Below are 22,049 nucleotides of genomic sequence, written 5' to 3'. Positions count from 1 at the left end.
ATGGCTGATGTCACCATGGTTACATTCACTCCTTCATGCAGTCTATGATGTGGTTAACTGGCAGCTCTACATTTTATTTGGCTTGAAATTCTAACAAACCAGAAGATCATACAATGACCATCACTTTGCCAATAAAGTAAAGTGAATAAAACCAGAGAAAAAAACAACTCTTACTCCCAGGAACCTTTCAAATTTGAACTTGCATAATTTGAATGTTCACAGTTTCAACATGGTTAGCATGCTTTAGGGTTAAATGGGGACACTCACGCTATATCTGCCTCACCATACTTGGTTTTACAGGATAGTACATAATAGTAAATCTCCCTAATGGTCAGAACCAAGAGTTCATTTTTTTAATCTGGCCATTTAATCCCATCTGTGCATGAAAGTGAAGGAAATCGACCTGGCCCAGGCAGTGAATTGGAAATGAGACTAATGTGTGCTAATACCTCAGTCTGCTACTGGCAGAACAAAGTGGGCAGCTGCCAAAGACTCCATTTTCAGACAGCGTGAATGGGTGGATGGACCGTGCATGAGGGTAATCTTGACAGCTGCCAGTTTTATCTCAGGTGAAAGTGGGGAACCTCTTCATGCATTTCACCGATGCACCTTTTAGGTGCTTAACTCGTTTGTTTTAATAACACAGGTCAAAGCCGGCGACATTGACTAAGAATGGTGCTTTTGTCATCCTTCCCTTCGTGACCTGTTGAAGCGTTAACTTGAATCTAAAACAGAAGATAGGAGAGAGTGAATAAATGTGCAGCGAGGCGCTGAGCTCTGTAACCTGACCTTCTGTACTTCATATGAAACTAAAAACAGCTGGCACAATACTCGCCAGTGACATGTCTTATATGGCAATCACCTGGGACTAATACAGCTTACTGTGAATTTTATAAGGAACCACATGCTGACCTGGAGTTTGCAATACATTAAAAGTGTTTTTTATTGGTCTCCAAAGACCTAAGACTCTCAGCCAGCTCTAAAGTGTTTCCTGATATGAAAGGGCTTTGCACAGAACTCTGCATCCATAATACATGAGACTGACCTGTGTGAAGGCAGTTGATTAGAGAGCCGTGCTAAAACTCATGCACTTACACTTTGCTGGCCACTGCTTGGCAGGCAGACACACAGAGAGGAGACAGGTCTTTGGTTCTTCTGCCTCGACATGAAAGAAAAGCAGAGAGTGACTTCACAGAGCCCATCAGTGCTCATATCCTCCCTCTCTCTCGACAGCTAGCACTGCGTTTGTCACGGATCACAAAAGATGGCAATTTCAGAGAAATGCTTTATTTGTCAGGTTATGGAAATGAAGATGGTGATGTTATTGAAGGTTTGCCGTGCTGTCATCAGTGATTGGCTCCGTAATAAAGCGGTTCAGACTGCCGTTGTACTGTACTTATCTGCTCTCAAAGCAATCACTCCTGAGCATTGAACAAACTATTCACTGTACTGATGGAACGCCAGACAGCTGATGAAAGAACAAAGTAAAGTCTAACTGAGAGCTTAAAGGTAGGAAGCTCGGTACTGATAAATAACCACAGACACTGGAGCGATGCCATAATAAGTATCCAAACACACAAGCTCTTGTTCTTTTGTATCTAAAGTGAAAGTATAATGGGTGCAGCCAGTGATAAAGAGGCCAGTCAGACCTGTTTGCACTTGCCTCCAACAATTTTGAGCTTTCCAGCTAAAGTTAATAAGAGAAGCTGATCCTGTTCTCACTCACACACACACACACACACACACACACACACACACACACACATAGAAAACAAAGACTGCTTTAACCTACAGAAAGAGCAGAGTTTGATGTGTGTTAGACATGAATAACACAAAGTTCAGCAGTTATCATAAAACCAGTTCTTCTCTGTCCTTTTCCCTGCGTCAGCTAAGTTGGACCTAATATTTTCCCTTTGTTCAAAAACACTTGATTATCTTCCCCCTTTTCTTTCAGCGAATAAACAATCCACGCTCGACCCCTGTCCTCCAGATATCACACGCTCATTGAGCTATAAATAAAGTGTTGTGTGACAAATTACAGCTTCTTTTATCCTCAAGTCCTGAAGCAGGTGAATGTAAGGGAAAGTGAAACAGCTGAGGTCGCACAACACTGAGAAGTATGACAGTTATTCAGGATTGCTGTTGAGATAAATGTGAGCAATAAATAGACATTTGCATGCACTCAACTTATAGCTGCCAAAATTTCTCCACTTATATGTGTTTGTCTGGAGGGATTATTGGAGATTCGCCCATATTTGCACTGGAAACATTGTGCAAGACATGCAAAGCTTGTATATTGAGCAATATTTGCAGGAATTATCTGCAATGACGCTGAAGGCTTAGAAAGACAAGAACGAAAACATGTGTTCATTGACACAACTAGAATAAGAAGTAGTTGTTTTTTGTTTTTTTTTAATTTTATCAGCTCAGAATTGCCTCTGGGGTTGGCAGCAAAAAATTTGAGGCCTCTGGAGTTACTACAAGTCTCACTGGAGACATTCAGTGACTCTTTCCACCTTTTACGTGGACTTTTTGTCATTTTTTAACCTGGCATACCAGCTCAGATTTGTTCTGGCTACACTGCAGCACAAACAGAGTTGTTGCCATGGAGATTCCGTTATTTGAAATGCCTTGAGGACAATGTAAATCCACTATGAGAAAAAAAAAAAAGATCTTCCTCTAAAAAGTATATTGATGTTAATATCTGATGTAATATACCAATGTGGCTGCTCCATTCAGTTATTATGAATTTTTCTTTTTTTCTTTTTTTTTTTTTACTTTAACAACATACCATCTGCTCATGTTATATGTCACAGATGGAAATTCAAGACTGAGCATTTCTAAAAAAAACAAAAAATAGGATATTTAAAATGATTGCTCGATAACCTTACATCAAAATGTGAGCACTTGATAATCAGTAGACAGTGCAGAGTTAAATTTCCTACTGAGATGAGTCCTCTACTCCTACAGCTAACGCAGCCATAAGGCTAATGTAGGTGATGTTGAGGCAAATCCACCGGTGGGGTGGGCCAGCCACATTATCCAAGGTCAGAACAGTCACACAGGTGACCACATTAACCTTACCTTGAATAACATTACATAATTCTCAAGGTGTTAATATTGTTGGGCTAATATATGGAACATTGAAAAGAAAATGTAATGTAGGTTTAGCTATTTTTAGAAATGTTAATGTGGAGCTGTTAGATAAGACATCTTTACGTCTTCTATGAATAAGAGGGGAGCTGTTACTTCCAGAGTGGGTTGAGACAGAGGAAGTGGAGTGGTCTGTGTCTGAGAACATGACAGTGACATGACATGAGAAAGATGAAGAGCTCTATTCTCCAGTCATACTGGGCTGTTGTGCTGGCCTTGACTCCCTACACTGGAAACCAATTTCCTTGACACTTATATTACCCAATTGTCACCACAGCATCAGGGCGTCACAACTCCATCAGACTCACCCGTCCCAGAGCCCCGGTAATGATGATGTAGGAAGCACAGAGATTGCTAAACCTGTCGTTCATCTACACCTCTCATTTCCAGCAGCAACAATAAAGACAGCTCCCTTGAAACACTTGCAGAAGTCTTTTTGCTCCCCGTCCAATATCTTTCCGTCTTCCTGATCTGCAAAGCTTAGCTTGGGATCATCATCCCCCCAAAAAGTGCCTATTAGCCTTCCTCTGCAGGCTAGCAAAAGTAATGTGGTCAAGAGGCACCAGAGTGGAGCTAAGATTTGAGATGGGAGTCAGCACGAGTGCGTAGGGATCGAATCCACAAAGGCTGTGAGACGAGAAATAAATTAGAATTTTCACATTTAACTTTCTAGTGCCCTCCCGATAATTGAGAACAATATTTGATTTTTTTGCTAAGTGCTGAAAATCAACTGCTCTTGCAGTGAAGGTGCAATAAGTGTTTCTCAAGGTTTAGATTGGTCATAGTCTTCAGGCTCTGCAGGTCTTTGGAGTGTCTGACATTTTAAAGGCTCTTCGTTTTCAAGTCTTAACACTGACTTTCAATTCTATGGCTCTTGTCTTTGTCACATCACAGTGCATTTCAGATTAAGTCAAACTGGGGGAAAATAAGACGACGGTCGTCATACAGCTGCTGTACATTTTGAGTGCACAGTATGCTGCTGGTGAGGGAGTTCACAAATAAACACAGTTACAAAGTTATAGAAAGTAGAAATTCTCATTTCAAGACACTTGATTGTAACCAAAATGAAAAGCTCAAGAAAATGAAATGTCGATGCTGTGAAAAAAAATCAGCCAGTGTGAAGAATATTGCATTAGTCTGGTATCAGTATAGTAATCGCTCTGCAAGCACGCTCAAACGAAAACTAATACAATATAATGATAGAAGCCATTATTGGAGTCCAGAGGTTCAGATGTGCCCTAAAATTCACAACCACATTTGAGCTAAATTTAATCAGCCGTTTCCACAATAACAGCCTGGTTAGTTTGCGGTGCACTTTGCTACTTTAAAAGCTACGTGCGCATCTCAAATCACATTTCACTTTCAAATTTTTGCCCAAATTGCTTCAATGTAAATTTGCTATGTTTTAGAGCTTCAGTGCAACCTCCGTACTCGCGACTCTCTCGAATGATCCATCCACAGTGGTGCCGCTCCTTCCACGTTATGGATAATCTACCACTTTAGTGGTCACCTTGGAGGCTCTGATTTGTGTTGGTACTGGTGTCACTGGGAACTGTTAACTCATATAAATTTAAAAAAAAAAAAAAATCCCCTGCACACTTTTTCACAGATTCAATACATTATAATCCTGTTGAAGTGGGATTTTGTAGGGCTGATTGGCGTTATCTGGGCGTACCGAATGAATTACCCATCAAATCGTAGTAGCTATGTTTATTTGTAGTTCTCCCCGTACCTGCAGATCAAATAGCCATCATTACGAGCAAACACACCATGTGAGGGTTTCTTAATCTCACAGGGAGCGTTGTAGACTCACGCTGACAGAAACGACTCTAATAACTGTCAGCCTGGACGGACTGCCTGGTGATTTGTAACATTATTGCTTTTATTAGTGGTGAAATGATTCATGCATAGTCATGTTGCACATGAAGTTGAGCCAATATCAGGCCTGCTGCTTGGTGTGAGCGGCAGGGGGCTGTGGAGTCTCAGCAGACTGAGTGTCTCTGCAAGGCTCAGTTTATGTGTATGTGTATGTGTGTGTGTGTGTGTGAGAGAGAGGGGAATGTCGTGAGATGGCGGGGGGGGGGGGGCTGTAAATCTGAGCAGCACCTGCTCCCTGGACTCTGGCGCGTGGTGTGAGGTCAGCAGCACCAGATATCCCATCAATCATATTTATTACATTCATCACTGTGCCAGTTTGTTTTGGCAGCTGATTTCACCAGGGAGAGAGAAGGAAAGAAGACGCTTTTTATTAGCGGGACGGCGAATGCTTTTAGCATGAGCAGTATCTTTGCACTTTCTGTTCGGGGTCTTCAGAGGCAGATCAGTCCCTGATGTTGGCTCACAGGCCCACTAAAACCACCACTACTAGAGAATGATATCCTAAGTACAGTTCTGCAAAGTTTATTCAAGAAATAACTTTGAAGAAAAATATTAATGTTCCATTCATTCTCAGCCCGTTGGCAACTTTGGCTTTGGAGTTGAGGTTTGTCGAGAATATTAGAAGAACAATTTGTGTTTTTACGGGCTTTGATTGATTTCTCCACGGCGATATAAAAAAGGTAGGAAAACCAAATGATATGAATTAAGAATGTTTTTCTAACCTAAAAACAGCCAAACTGTTCTGGCCAGAGCACCGAGGGCCTTTCATTAACGGGCTCAGTGTAGCTCTCAAGATATGCAATGTGTTTGTAATTAAAGAGGAAATGTCAAGTCGCGGATGAGAAACTCATCCGTGCACACACACACACACACACACACACACACACACACACACACACACACACAAACACATTTCAGCAATGTGTTAATAGCAAATTGATTTGATGTAAAATTGTGCTTCGCCTGAAAAACGGAACATTTTGACTAATGTGTTAACTCAGAGTCAACTGTGTCATCTCGTATGGGTGACAGTGTTCTGAATGTGTAACTGGGCCTCTTTAATTGAACAGTAATTGAGCTGTTTAAGCTGTCACTGCGAGTGCTGACACACACACACACACACAACACACATATATACTGACATAATATTTACTGATTATTTGAAAGACCATTTGATAGCTAAAGCTCACATCTGTGGTACATGTATGACAGGAGGAGATCTTTACCTCTTTAAATATGTTCTACTAAATAAACCTGCGTATATTTCCTCAGTTATTGTTTCTATCTCAATTAAGCAGAAGCAAAATGCTGCCATGCTCTGCCAGGTTGCATTGTGAAAAAAAAAATAGGCTGCACTGGATTAAAAAAGAAAGCGATCCAAGGACAATATACCAAAATGTTGTCTTAATTCGTGTCCTTTTCTCGCTGAGCTGAGGTTCTAATGTTCCGTGTGTTCCATTCTACATCTCTTTACAGATGGAACGTAATCTCTTAGAAGTAGGTTTTGAATTGGAGCGATGAATAAAATAACATTCATTCGAACTTCCTCAGTGTCTGTAGCCGTAAATAATCAAATGTCTGACTGTATTTTCATATTGCCTCCGGGATGTTATGTGATAGCTGGGTTATTTTCATCAGCCTCCACAGGCTGCGTCTCGGCTGACGCTAAACAGATGCTAATGTGAGGCCCATTAAAAGACACGGGGAGAGGAGGGATTCAGTGTGCGCAGGCAAGCGGAAAAGCAACAGCCTGTTTATCGCCTCATCCGGCTTTGTGCTTCGAATCTCGTTGCAGCATCCTGTGAAGTTCCCCCATTTTCTTTTATCCCCAGCCCCAACCAACCCCCCCTTTCTGCCCTGCCTCACATTTCTAGCAGCAGCGTCATGCATGGGGGCATTCCCAGAACAGAAACAGATTTGTTGAGTTTGCCGTCATTTTCTTTCACTGGACCCCTGTCTTTTTTTTTTTTTATCATGTCTGAAAGCTCAACAGAGGAGCTATAGTGAGAGGAAGAATGTTCCCACTCTTCTGTTTATGTTTTGTTACACTCACTTTGCATCTTACTGGCTTTGTATCACCTCTTCCTCTCTCTGCCGTCTGGCAAAGTCTCAATACAATGGTGACAAGAGACATTCTAGTCTTGTTCAGTGTTTAAAAGACTTTTTGGCTTGTTTCAAGGTTCATCTACGGATCCTTTGAGAGGCAAGTGAAGGGAAAAGAATCGGGTGATCCATTTTATTATTTATCCCCTCCAGTGTTAAGGAGTTAAGGCCAAAAAAAGTTAAGGAACAACAAAGAACCGTCATTCTAGTCAGAGTTTATTAAACCTGCCTTCTAAACTTAAAGAAAACATCATTTTCGTAGTAAGTAGAACATAGTTAGTGGTGCACTGCAGCCTCTTGCAGATAAAATGAGTTTTACAACTAGTAAAGTTGATATTTCCCACCTGTTTTGCAGTTTTTGTAGCTTCGATTACTTGTAATCTTTACTTCCCACTTGCCTCAGGGGCTTTTGTTTTTCAGCTGAGTGGTTCAACCTGATTTCAGTGTCAGCCTTCACAGACTCACGGGTTCTGGTGCGTGTGTCCGTGCGATGCTCGGGTGATTATGGCTGTGACATCATCAACTGCACGAAGGCTCTGTACAGAAAGTTTTGAGCCCTTAAATGCGCACTTCCTGTCAGCAGATTTTTGTAGACTTTGCCAGAGGGAATTTCCCACAATTCATAGCATTGCGACGCTAAGTACAGGTTACTGTGATTAGGGTTTATTGGAAGTGTGACAGAACCTTTTTTTTTTCTATAATCCTTCATTTGTCATACAAAGTACTGAATAACATTGCATTGCACAAACCAGTGTATGAAATCAGGTCATAGTCTTTTATGCCTCAAATAAAATGTTATTTTCTTCAAAATATTAACATTTTTAAAGTTTGTTGTTGTTGTTCTGCTTCTCAGGTTCAATTAAGTGTCATCATTCAGTGTGAAATCTGGTTCAAGCAGGACTTTGAGACATTTTTAGAAAAGAACAGTGAACACAATCCTGAAAAACATGGCTGCACATGTTGTTGGTGTTGCCATGGTAATGTGAGACCACTGTCCCACTCCTCTGTATGTCATTTTGGGCCCTTGCAGCAACTCCCGTTCCTACCAGCTGATATCAATTAAGTCTGTGAGGGCTCGGGGTTTAGGGGGATATTGGCCGTCTCTGATGGAGCCCAGAGTGCTACATTCTCGGACTCTCGTGGCTGACAGCTCAGTGAAAGAGCTGGATAGCGGCGTTTTTGTCCAGAAACATGACCAGATACAATTTAGGCTTCACTTCCAGTGACTGTAGAAATGTGTCACAGTCTAACTATGGTTCACTTTAGTCTGACAGGCCAGCTTAGCTTTTTTATTTATTTTTTTAATCTGTGGCTTTGTATAAATGACATTTTATGTAAATATTGTGTGCATTAGGTGTCATTCTATATGTTGTGTACACACTTATTGGCAAGATTGTGACACTTGTTTGGCTGCTCTGAAATTAGAACCATTGCATAAAGTACATTAAGTCACACATCCCTCATACTGACGCAATAATTTTTGACCTTTTGACATTTCTGAATCTTGAAATAGACACATTTTGTGTCAGTGAAAATCATATATATATATATATATATATATATATATATATATATAAAATTTTATCAAAGTCCTGGTTTGACATGAGAATTTGAACTAAAATCATTATTCTTACAAAAGCTCTAAATATTAAATATTATATTTAAGTTCAACCAACTTTAAATCGATGGACTTTTTTTTTGAAGGGGACATTTTGAATGATGTTAGAGCCCTGGAAAAATGCAGAGACAGCATGGATCGAGTACAATTAAAACATCAAGAGGGAGTCAAATCATACCAGTCTCTATCCCTAGTTGGGAAATAGGAAGGTGTTCTCACACTGAAAGGGATAAACAACGATATAAGACCCATATTCACTCAGTAACTGCAGCCGGTGTGAGAAGGAGAAGAGGAAGGAGCTTTAAACTGATGGAAATACATGCAACCAAGCAGTCACTCTTCTAAACGAATGGGTTTATGAACATAAGCAGCCCTGAGACTGCTGTCCTTCGTTATTCCTCACCACCTCTGACTCATGACGAGCTACTTGTGTATCTGTTAAAACAAATCACAACCTCCCCCCCCCCCCCAAAAAAAAACTGAAACAAGACACAAATGTTCTTTGTGAGAGCTGAAGGAGCTCAATCAAACGCAATCCCTTTACTTCGCCTTTTTTCAAGTTTATCTTTTCAAAACACCTTGGAGACGTACCGTCCATCGCCAACTCACAAAGATGACAAATTTGAATTGCTTTTTTTTTTTTGTGAAAAAAAAAAAGTGGCATAATGAATAAATAGAGCAATGGCTCCTCAAGGACGGAACAAGATAAAGGGCTGTATAGTAAATGTGAGGCAAGTGAAGTAACAATCCAACTAAAGTGCTTGTGGAAAGACGTAACTGTACCTGTCACTGCCACACCCTGTCCAAGGTGACTCCATTTTCTCCGAGAGTAGTTCAACTTCAGTTTGTGGAGTGTCGGATACTTTTTGGAAAAGAATTTGTTTTCATCTATCGGGGAAAGAAAGCTGTGTTTGCTTCTCAACGGGAGCATCTTTTTTGAGGGAGAAGTGTTTTGTTTTACACCATCTTGCTCGGTGCACTAGTGGGATTGGAATGAAAGCCATTAAATCGTCTTAGTCAGGGGAAAGGGAATGCGGGCTCCTTTGCTATACCCCGCCTGTGTTTCACCCCGTCACCTCTACACTGAGAGGCCTAGGTTTTGTGAGGGGTCCAACACGTCTGAAAAGGGACTCAGCATGAAACCTACAGGATCCCCCGTCCTGCTGCATGCATAGAAACATCATAAGAAAAGATGGAACGTCCCCAAACTCCTTTTGAATATTAAAAGGAGAACTATGGGAGATGAAAAGGCCGGGAAGATGAGAGACAGTCTCTTCATTGAGAGACGGGATGGTGAGATGGTGAGGGGAGTGAACTTCACTATGCACATTGTATATAGAGTTGCCCTCATTAAGATCCCATCGTCCTCTGGGGGGAAACATTGTCGCTGGATTTAGGAGCCACGCCAAGCCTGCAGGGGTTGATGTATTTGGTGGATCTTAAGTGTAGCAGCATGAAGGGCTCTTGGTGGCAAGTGCAGCACAGTTTGCTGTCGCTTTCTGTTTTGGGAAATTTTGAAGAAAGTCTTGGATTGGATAATTTTTGAATTGACAATATTGATTTTCAGCCAGTTACGCGAGCAGGACACGAAAGAATTATGGGATTTGCTGTTTTCAGAGACGGACCAGACTTCAGTTAAGAACTTTTTTTTATCAATTGTGTTGTTCATCACGATGCAGATTATATATTTGCTCGTGGTGCTGTTCGCCGTGCTCGTCATGCTGGGAGTTCCTAAAGACCATCAGGGTCCAAAAAGGGTCCATCACTTTCCCGGGTCACACAAGTCTACCTGGTGTAAACGGCAGCAGCCTAATAACTCTGGACTCCAACAACAGCACCAGACGTCCAGGCATTCCCACAACAAACCACCCAAATGCGACCAGGTTTTTCACAGTAAGTGCCATAAATATGTGATGTGTTCCATAACTGCCATCCAAAAAGTAAGAAGGAAAAAAAAACAACATCATCCAAATCTTTGACAGCATGAAAAGTAGTCTTGGTTTTCATTAGTGGTTTTTAAAGCATTAGAGCGTTGGAGTGCTTTGCAGTCAAGCATGGGAAAATATTTATCCTTTTGTTCATTGTATATTCTTGGAAGTTGTCTCCTGCAAAAAAAAGAAAAAGAGGGACTTTGACTGTGGTATAAAAATGAGTTGTCTGTGCCGCTTCAATCACAGCTCGGACGGGATGTCTTTATTTTTGCTTTATTCTTCACTTTGCCCGCTGTGGTCTGATCAAGGTTACAAGGTTTTGAAGATCCTACCCAGAGCTCAGTCACTGTAATTTGTGCATATGGTGTTTGTTTGTTTTTTTCTTTTTATGGCAGCCGTAGAGGACCAGTGATAACAAACCAGAACACAAAAGGGTTGGATGAGATGGTTATGATGAAGATGGCGGCATGTACTTTCGTATTTGATGGCTTCCATTCTTTTACAGTTTACTAATGTCACCATCTGCCTTTTCTACATTTTAACCATCTATTTTCCCACCTTTATTTTTTGCATGTAACGTGACCAACAAGAGAGATGTGAATTATGTTTTTTTTTTTGTTTTTTGTTTTGTCCTCCCTCATCCTCTCAGACAGAGCATTCGTTCCCCCCTCCCTCTCTGGTGCGGGTCTAAGTGAGGACTTTTCTAATAAATACGCTTCAGTTTCCTCCTGTTGGCGAGAGGAAATGTTCTAAGCCACTTAACAGATCTGAGGCTGTAAAAGCTCTCTGCGAGATGGGGCACATGAGGACTGAGGGTGTGTGCGGAGAGTGGAAAACTATAATACAATAAAGTAATAATAATAAATATAGCAATCAAAAAAACATCTCTAACTGGTGAACAAGGACATGCAAATGCTGCCTAAGGGAAACTTTTAAAATAACGTTTCTTGTTTGGAATGGTACATGTGGCATTAATATACTTAATTTACAGCTTCATCTGAAATAAAGAGTCAAGGTTTTTTTTCTCCTTACCACACAGGGGCTATTTATCTGCTCCTTCTCACTCCTGCTGAGCACGACGACCCAGCCTTGACACTGGATGTGAGGCATTGTGATAAATGTTGAGATGAACTGAGTTGGACGTTAACTTTCCCTTCACGTGTACTTCTTAGAAAGTTACTTTTCGCCTTTATTCGGCGCTGACGGCTAAATAACTGAAAGTACCTTCAGTACTGTTGGTTCCTCAACTGCTCTATCGAGTTCCTCTGACAAAGTCGTCATGGTTGAGTTCTACAAAGTATGTATCTGGAACGTGAAACTCTCCTGTTGCTGTTGTTGGCGCTCTCAACTGTCCATGTGTGACGTCCTCCTTTCTGTTAGATTAGGTCACTGGGGGGCGCTGTTGGGTAACAAATGTTCACAGGAGTGGAGCTGAAAAAGCTCTACAGCCGCGGTCGAGCTGAGTTTTGGAAATATGAGAGGCTTCTTAGCCATTCTGTTTTATGTCATTCATATTTTCCGCACTTATTGCATCTTTTAAAGCCTGATAAATTGCACGGTTATAAATTATGCATGTCAAAGTTAAAGGGAATACTGTAAGGTTGGCCTTGTCTGTGGTGGTGGTGGGGGCAGAGAAATAACAGACTACAGGATCTTAACTAGTTAAAGTATAACTGAGAAACCTAGGAATAAATCGAGATTTTTATACTGTTGAGTTTATGATCGACGTTCCCTGAGATCACCAGGTTCAACTTCGTGGAGCCAACAAATACTATTCCCTTTACATCAAAATGTGTCGAATTACTTTGATCTACTGTGCATAACTCCACAATTGATCTTAGGTATTAAATTTAAGCTGTAAAAGCTCCAGACATGAAGTTTTACCAACAGAAAACAAGTTTAAGTAGTCTTCTGCTTTATTTTGGCATGTTTTACTACAAGACGACAGCTCAGAGGAATAAACATGTGATTTATCGCGAATTAGTTCTTATACTAAAAATATTAATGGACCATAAAACCGGGGGGGGGGGGGGCAAGATAATATTCTCATGCGTTTCTAAATTCCTTGTTAAATCACTGTATCAACGGATCATGCGCTTGTTTTATTAAGCCGAAAAAAGAATCAAAACCGCGAGGCTCATAGTTTAATATGTGTTTCTCTTATTACTGGATCTAGTTTTGAGAGTGCAGCAGCAGCCCGTCCCGTCAGTGCGCGCTGCGCTCCTCAGTGGGATCCAGGCGGGAAGAGGTTAAATTTCCTCTCTGGGAAGCGTTGTCGGGTCTATGGAGGGGGTCGAGAGGCGCATACCAACCGACGAGGCATTCCGCTTTCCTTGAATGAAATGCTGTGAATATGAATCCGTATTTCCCCCCTCTGGTCTGAGGTTTGGGGTCTGTGGATCAATCAGTAGTGGAGAATCTGGGAGACAAAAAAAAAGAAAAGAAAAGAAACGGTGATGGAAAAGTTGTGATCTTCTGTGCGGATCCGGTGGATGAGGGAAGACGGGACTAACTCGCAAAGTTTCCGATCTCAAGTGACAGATTCAGAACTGGACTGAGATAATGTGACTGCAAGAGTAGCGAGCTGTACAGCGTCACTTTGGACTTCATTTGCTGTGGATTTACTGTTTTGTGTCTTCTTTTTTCTTTTTCTTTTTTTTCTTTCACCGTACAAAAGAGCCAAATGATCTGAATGAGATCGGCTGGCTGGACACTGAGCGCACCGCAGCAACGGGATGGTTTCAAAGAAAGGAGAGAGCTCTTCCACTTCTTTGATTGGATATTCCTTCACAGTTTCAACGCATTCTTTTATTGGGTTCCACTGAGTTAAGGACGCAGAGTTTCTACAGAACTTTTGAGCTGTTTGGAACAGTTAGAGTTCCTCCACATCAAGACGCCCAAAGCCAGATCTTGATGAACTACTGTTGGACTCGGCCGGTGTTATATTTTCAAACTCTGGATTCTGAGATTTTTTTTCGTTATTATTATTAACTTTTGCAGTTTTGACATGAAGGAGTGGATGCCCAATCGCTTTTTTGAATAATCTGGATTACACCATACATTTTCTAAAAAAAAAAAGAGAGACGTTGAATAATGTCTCCAACTTCTATTGGATTTGTATTTCTAATAGGAATTCTCCATGTGTGCTCAGGTAAGAACGTCACGCAGCCTCTCTCTTTATTTTAGATTATACGGAAAAAGAATTTGAAAGGCAAACAAAAAAATCCTTAAATTATCCCTCGTACCACTTTAGGTCATGTATAAATCAGTTTAATTGCACATTCAGTATTCAGATTTGATATATAAAGTGGACGGATGTGGTAACAAAGCTTTTAAAACACAAGATAAATACTTTTGGTGCATTTAAGGCCTTTTCCTGATGTGTCTCATCTCTCTTGTGTCTTCACTTTTAATGATTTACTACAAAAAACATCTCTCACAATGAAGAAAGTCACCTCTCAGGGTACATAACTATTGAGGTGTTAGCTCATAAAAAGCTGGAGTCATGTGGGATCAGTGGACAGAGCTGCTACCATCGCTCATGCAGACAGCGGGACCCCCTTTAGAGACCATGCATGTCACATTTCTGCACATAGACCCCATTATTGCTGCCTTAAACGTTTGTATGCCTTTAAAATGACTATCCACAGTAGATCGGATATTATTTTGAGTTGTTCTTTGTCTCTTTGACATGTTTTAGTTCCACTTACATTATTCAGGGCTGCAACAACTTTGGCTTCACTTGTCTTTGTCCTCTGATGCTGCTCTTCACCCATCACACAGATGTCTTCGAGGAGCTCCTGGACCATGATGGAAGGAGTTTTCCAGGTCACTTGTTTCTGAGTTAAGAGGAGGCAGAAGCTTGGCACCCTATTAAAAGACATCAGTAGAAGTGCGTCTTGAATGAGAGATGCATTTTTTAACAAAGGGAAGTTCTACTAATGAAGAGGACAGTAACTGGTCAAAAGAGGCTTTATTGAATCATGTCACTGCTGAAGAGAAGGAGCAGTAAGAGAGGGCTTTGGTTGTTGTTTTTCACACTCAAAGTACTCACTAAAAAGCAATGCACATACTAGAATATTTGATTTAATTTTTTTTATGATGCCTCTGTGGTCCACTTTTTGTGTCTCTGCAGCGTTCTGTCATTCACAGTCAAGTTTTCCCGAGTGGTTTCTTGAATGTAATCTTGTTTAGACTGGCAGAGATGCGTTGATAGGGAAAAACCGGACGTTAGAGGAAACACCGGAACCACCTAAACAGGAAGCAGGGTCAGAGTTGAGCACTGAGAACTATAGGTGGCTGCTCCACCCTTGACAGGATCCTGAGCCAGTAATGGTCTTGTCCTGTGAGAAAGATCATCAGACGCCAGGGTATCCAATTACGCCGAGCTACGGGGATGTCTTGGGATGTTTTTCTGGGGAGAGGCGTGAGAATTGGGCCCGCTAATAGAGATGGACTGCACAGCAGATACTCAAAAGGATTGGTCCTGGATTAGACAGCGGTGTCGGGAAAATTGGATTACATGCCACTTGTCTGTAAAAAGATTTCATATTTGCTGCTAATTGGAGGTTTAACAACTTAATGCCAGCGTTGGGAAGTAAACCCTCAGTGGTGTTTAGTGACACCTCAATGGATCAAGATTATTTTCACAATTACCCCACCCTCGTGAAAAAGTATTTTTATACTTCATGTGATTGGAAAGGGTGAGATGACCCTTGGCAAACGTGTGTTGACGTGCTTACTGCTGCCTTGCCCTGTCTGAAGGTTGTAAACGAATCCTTCCATCTATGACGTCTTCCTCTTTTATCAGGTGTCTGTCCTCCCGCTATCAACTAAATTGTTGTTATCTCTCCTGCAAGTGCTCACAAGACCTTACAGTCACACGTGTCATTCACCGGTGGGTGGGGGGGCAAGAGGCGACTTCACACTCAATAGGACACTTTACATTTAGGAGATAAGGGCTGATGTCATGATGTGTAACTTCAAGAGAAATATCAGACTTCTTTCTAAAGCAGATAAGTGTAATTTGTTGGGCGCATGCGTGGGTTTTTATTGCTGAGGAATATATTGCCCGTGTGAGCGGTCCGCTGCCATCCAGGTCTTGACAAATTGTCTGGCAAGTGCTGATAAATTGCAGAGCTCTTCCACCTCCTACATCATGATGGGGTGACAGGCAACAGCAGACCCCAGAGCCAATTAATGACCAGAGACCACAGGTGATACCCATCTCTGTTTTCCGTCTCCTTACTGGTCCTTTTCACTGTAGACTCAAACCCATCCCATTTTTTAAAAAAAACAACAACAAAAAGAAACAGTTTTCACTTTGCCTGCGAGGTTTGGTATCATTCAGTAAATGTACAGATATCTGGACTTTTCTTTAAGTTCTGCAACACTGCTGATTGCAATAAAATTTGGAAATGAAAATACATCCTGTTACAAATATTTTTTACTTGGTTTTCAGCTCCTTGCCATTTTTACACTCAAAACACTTTGATAACTTGAGAATATTGATCGATCCGTCCAAATAACTGTGTGTTTCAGCTCTTTAGTTTCATGTTTCAGTTCACTGGCATCTGAATTTATTCCTCTGCTTTTTTTTTGTTTTGTTTTGTTTTTTAATTTGGTATTGAATGACAAGGATACTCGATAGCATTGATGAAATCTAGTCGGTGCCTTTAAAAATCCAGAGGTTTGATCCCCGGCCCCGTCACCTGTGTCGCAGAATGATATACTGTGACTCCAGAAAGACCCCGAACCACAACATCTTGAACTGATGCTGGGCGAGTGCAGCGACTTTCATAAGAAAAGTGTTGAATATAGATTTATTCCCTGAGATGAAAAGTGTCACACCTATATGAGGCAACAGCATCCATAAAGCTGTATCTCCATAACTTCCACTAATACACCTTAATCTCATTCTAATCCAAATCAAACATGGTTTTACACCCTGAGATCGAGGATTAGACAGACTTTGGCTTAGCAAAACCACATGAAGGAATCTGGCAGGGCGCTATACGCGTCTCTCTTCCTCTTCATGGTGAAATCCGTAACGACTGAGTAGATAAACATTTAACTGTGGTTTTGTTTGAGGGCAGATGAATTAGGCGGTAACTCTTTAATGATCTACTTTCCCCCTAACTCCTCTTCCCTTAATGACCCAAAAGATCTGCTTAATTGGATTAATTAACAAATCTATCTGACGTCAATAGTTTGTAATTTCTTGTGGCTGCAAGCTGGCCGATATGCATGTCTAGAGGTGGAATCAGAGGATTATGAAGCTGAACAAACTCGTGCTCTTAATATAAAGCTTCAAATTCTTCCAGCGCTATGTCTCATCGGGCTTCAGTTATAGACTGTGAGAATTTACGGGAGTTATTTTGCAAGTTTCACTTCGCACGTTGAGTTGTCTGTCAGTTTAATCTCTTGAAACACATAGCCAGACGTGGTTAAGCTGTCCACGCGGAGAATAGTCTGGAAATAACTTCATATAAGCTTTATAGTCTGGAGCTGGCTCACACTAGAAGGCAGCAGGCGTGTCCTGTACATGAAGCCCATAGGTCACTCAGTATAGTTAATGCATCTTGTTCTGACAGTTGACTTGGCGGACAAACATTTCCTATCGCCATTCAGAGTGGAGGTGATAAATGGCGCGTTCTCCCCGGATGAAAGGTGTGGTCTGGTTTCTGTCTCGCTTCACAAATGGCACACTTGGAATTCCCACAGCTTTTGCTTCCTCTAATGAAAAATGCAAAACACTTGTATTTCCGACTGACGAATGCGCCACACAATTACATCATTTTAATCCTTATTAAATTCTACATAACATGTGCGTGTTTACATAATCTAGCTTCATCATGTATCAGTTTCCTCATAATACCACTAATGAAGATGCAAGTAAGACGGAGAGACGGAGGGGTGAGGGGGTGTATATGGAGTGGTGAAAAGGGGTTTACGGAATCTCTTCATCCTCTTACCCTCCCCCATGTTTTGTTTTCCACCAATTTTTTAAGACTTGCCTTTTTTGTGGCTGGACAGAGTTGAGCCTTTCTTAAATAAAGCAGTCCGAGCTCTGTGGGGACGGGGATGGGGAGGCCGCATTGTGTCGCCTTAACAGGGTGATTGTAAGGCATGGAGGAGGGGGATGGAACGGTTTACTTGGGATGGAGGGTGTGTGAGGAGTGTGTGTGTGTGTGTGTGTTTGGGGGGGGGGGGTGCACAAAGGCTACCCCAGGGTGTGAAGGGGGTGGGGTAGGTGAAGTGGGCGGATGAAGGAAAGGATGGTGCAGTCACACATACCATGATACACCAGCTCTGGGAATACTCTTAATCCCACTCACATTGCATATTGCTACTGGTCCCTCATGACACAGAATGTGCTGATAAGAGTGATGGGGGTGAAAAACTGTGAGGGAAGGACGCTGCCATGTGTTTTTTTTTCCCCCTCTAAAGGTGGACATCTGGGGAGAGCTGAGGCTGATCCTTGGAGGTGCTGAGTAAATAGAAGATGCTGGTACGAAGCCTCAGTGTGGAGCTGTGGGTTTTGTTTGGCAAAGCATGGCCAACATTCCGTGGATCTAAATTCTGCATGTACAGGAACTCCCATAAGGCTTGCCTTGGGCCCTGCCGTTTGCTGTGGTGGAGAAGCTATGCAACTGTGGGGTGCACTGCCTTGTGCATTTTAAAAGATCCCAGACCTCCCTTCCTTTCATTTTCTCCAATGGGCAGACTGGGAGATAGCAGTGAGGGCAGCCTTTCCCCAGTATCCTTCTTTTCTTCCTCAGTCCCTGAGCTCAGGCCTCCTCCCAGGCCTCAGTGACCATTCTGTTACCCTCTCACTGCAAGTCCTGGATGCACTTTTGAAATGCTAAACCTCTCTTTGGTTATAACTGACAGGGGAAAATGCAGTTAAAGAGGCTGCGAGGAATAGATTCAATTAGCTGTTAAAAGAGGGACTGCTAATTAGTTGATTAATGTCTTTGGTACCTCCCCCTCTATATTGTTCAGATTCCCTCTGGTGATGAGGTTTTCTTTCTTTGGGTGCGATGGACTCAATCATCAAACACCATTTCTTGCTCATTTTAAACTTTCTTATTCGACACACACTCAGCTGCGGCGGCGTGTGGGAGTTCTCAGGGACTAATTCTGTCATAGAAAACATAGTGATAAAAGTAGGAGGGGTGTGTTCTATTTAAGAGGAAACACTGGAAAACATAATTAATGAGAAGGTGACCTTGAAATTCCCTATTATAGCACCGCTGTTTGAGCCGCTCCCTCCATTCAGCTGTAACCATAGTGAGGAGGCTTCAAATAACTGGGTGAATTTCCAACATGTAAATACAGAGTTGGGAGATGAACTCTAATCCTGAGCTATTATCAGGTTTACCTACTTTCTGCAGATTGGTGACATTTTTCCTTAATCTCATGGCATTGAAATGAACAAAAATAATCCCAAACCTTAGATAATATGTGTGTGGTACAGTTTCTGTTTATGAAAAAATCAACAACAACAACCAAAGTACAAGAAAACATTTTGTCATTCAACAATAGTGAAACGTCTGACATACAATGAAAGCCTCTGGATTTTCACTCTTCCCTAAAGCTTTTAAAATATTTGCAGAGCTGTTTATCAGTACTCCAGCCCACCATTTGAGCTGCTTCAACTATGCAATCCTCCCTCTTTTTGCCATCACTCTCTTTCTCTCTCTCTCTCTCCCTCCCTCCCTCCCACGTCCCTTCTCTTTGCTTGTACAATGAAAGCTCTAATTGAATAACAATTGTAGTCGCCGGGTGAGAGACAGGTTCTTCAGGCTTCAAGCACGGGATCACATTTGCATTTGACTGCATGTCTTAATCGGACGCTTCATAAGTCAAACTACTGAGAGAGCGCGAAAGAGCTTCGCTGCCATTTCTGCACAGGATTTAGTAATCTCACCTTATTTGGAAACTGAGGCATTCTTGCGAAATGTCTCAAGGTGCGCCACTTTCATGTTGTCCTACTTAATTCTTCAGTCTTGACAGTCAGGATTTATCCCAGGTTGTTATGTTCTCTCATCAGAGCATATTCTTCAATCCTCTCTACCTCTCCTCGGTGCCTTAATGACATTGCGGGGCATCCATTTGACACTGTGGAGTGTGCTGTGCTCCCTCCTTCTATCCTTTAGTCAAAATAATTCAAACAAGTTTTTTTTTTTTTTTTTTTTCTCATTACTGTATGGACACCCACTCTCAGCCTCTAAAAGCCTCTCTCAACTAGGTCAGGATCAGGGTCCTTGTTTGTCAGAAGTGATTCTCATTATTCTGCTTCACAAAGTCAACCATGATTAGTAGCAGCAGTCGCTCTTCTAGTTTCGTGTTGTTGATCAAACTTAAAGTGGAGATTTTGAGGTGCTGTGTCATATCACTGCGCCAGTCAGGAAGGTAGTTCCGATAATGTATCTTGACTCAAAAATAGCAACCAACATGCACTCAACTGTTGTTTCACAACAAATATGAAGCACGACCTTGGTGTAGGTAAAGATGTTGTACTCCACTGCTCGAGTTCATTGCAGCTAAGTTGACTAGCAGTCGGCCATCTGGTGGGGGTCTGAACTGATAAGAACTGGGTAATCAAAGGTTAAATTTACCATATTTCAATGATTCATGCTCTGCTTCGAGCACATTTTCACACAATGTCTCTGCGAATAAAATGATGAAGTGATATGATTTCATGTTCATAAAGGTCGATTCCACTGTGACATCATAATATTCCACAAAAACACATTTTTGGTCATTATTGGCAGAGGCAAACGACCGCGAGGCAGCAATTCTCGTTTTTCTCAGACCATTGTCTCAAAACCCTAGAGATGGTCGAGTGCGAATATGTCAGTAAATCAGCACTTTCTGAAATCCTGAAACCAGTCCGCCTGGCACTGAAACCCTGCCGCGTTCAAAGCCACCATTATTCCCCATTCTAATGATTGGTTTGAACTTTAACAGATCATCTTGACCATTGTCTTCATATTATTGGGGTTCTGACATGTGATCCGCTTATTAAGTATTTGCTTCAATGAGCAGATGAAAAGTGTATCCAACTGAGTGGCCAGCGAATGTACATTTAATGTCTGAAACATCTTTTTAATGGCTCCCTCAGCATGGATCTCTTTTTGAGGGAGAATTTTGGACAATCATTATCAGCGGAGAGAAGAACCAATGTCCTCAGGACGGTGATTTCCACTTAAAGAGCAGTTTGAGGGTGCCATTTGCTCTCATCGCATTGCATCTCTCAACACGGCTGCATTGCGAAGGTCTTGCTCCCCTTTTGCAACTCTGGAAGATAACTGACGGATGGGAATGAAGGAAAGTGGATTCATTTACGATCACGCCATTCTCAGTTGTTGTATGAAAGGAAAACCATATTCTGTTGGACAGATAAATTGTGTACCTGGACAGTTGGTATGTGTTTTGAAAAGAAGATGTGGTAAGTGGATGCTGGAAAGTAAGAGAGAGCAGCCAGTGAACATTTGTCTGCAGAAGGAAATTTAATTTTAATGCCAGACTGGGCACAAACTCTCCCCTGTGGACGTCTTGAAAAAGGCTTCTTGGCAGACGTTGCCCCTTCATTAATTTTGACCAAATATTTACTGTGCATCACATGGCAGGCCTTACATCCCATTTTCATTTTTTCCAGGCCAGATTTTGAACAGTTTGGGGCGATTTGGGCTCCATGTGGCTGGATTTGGGCCATGCCCCACTCAGCAGGCCCATGCTGGTGTCTCTGGGATCTTGCCACATGAGGAACTGGCTCCACTGAGTCTTACCTTACGCCATGCCTCCGGGAGCCACTTTCATAATACCTCATATCCACAGTTGTAGTGTACGAACCACATATATGCATGCACATACACAAGCCTGCACACATTGACACTTCAATGCTATGTGCTCCATGCTTACCCTCTTAACCTAAAGGGCACTCGAAGGAAATGTGCCAAGTTTCTGCACTCAGACATTACTGCAGTACCCTTGACTGAATGCTGTAACTGAAATTCTCTTTCAACACCCAGCTGTCTGAGATTTGCTTTAGAATGTGTTCGGCCGAACATTTAGAATAGCCCACATAAGCAGTTAAGGTCATCAGCCTCACTCTCAGGAACTGTAATACAACACTGGTCCAACAGCAGGTCTCTATCAGCCACCGCCATCAGTGAAATAACATTTAAAAAGAATTAAGTGCTTTATGGTCGTGCCTTCCCCGAATCATTTTGGCATCTCTTCAGAGCTGTTCTTTTTCTTGGCGTTGAGCCTAAATGCTATACTCTATGTGGCAAGGTTGTGCCAGCTGAGTGTGCCGGGCCTTCTCTCGCCCCTGCCTTCCCTCAACTCCCTGCCAC

General features: G+C 41.9%; 1 protein-coding gene across 3 annotated transcripts in view; it reads left to right on the top strand.

The window, feature by feature from the left end:
* The window catches only part of robo1 (roundabout, axon guidance receptor, homolog 1 (Drosophila)), a 303,336-nt gene that overhangs the window by 167,023 nt on the left and 114,264 nt on the right, over positions 1–22,049 (top strand). Inside the window, exon 1 of one of the 3 annotated variants that reach the window (XM_086216571.1) lies at positions 12,973–13,834. The exons of the other annotated variants lie outside the window; for them this stretch is intronic. Coding sequence (XP_086072697.1) covers positions 13,777–13,834 — 58 coding nt within the window. The 5' untranslated portion in view covers positions 12,973–13,776. Of the gene's footprint in view, positions 1–12,972; positions 13,835–22,049 lie in introns of those variants that run through there. 3 annotated transcript variants of the gene reach the window in all.

The sequence above is a fragment of the Aulostomus chinensis genome, chromosome 10 (genome assembly GCF_037954235.1).
Source record: "Aulostomus chinensis isolate RoL2024-O1b breed Wild chromosome 10, RoL_Achi_v1.0, whole genome shotgun sequence".
Classification (NCBI taxonomy): domain Eukaryota; kingdom Metazoa; phylum Chordata; class Actinopteri; order Syngnathiformes; family Aulostomidae; genus Aulostomus; species Aulostomus chinensis.
Note: the sequence above shows the minus strand (reverse complement) of the source record. Positions and strands in the feature narration are given on the sequence as shown.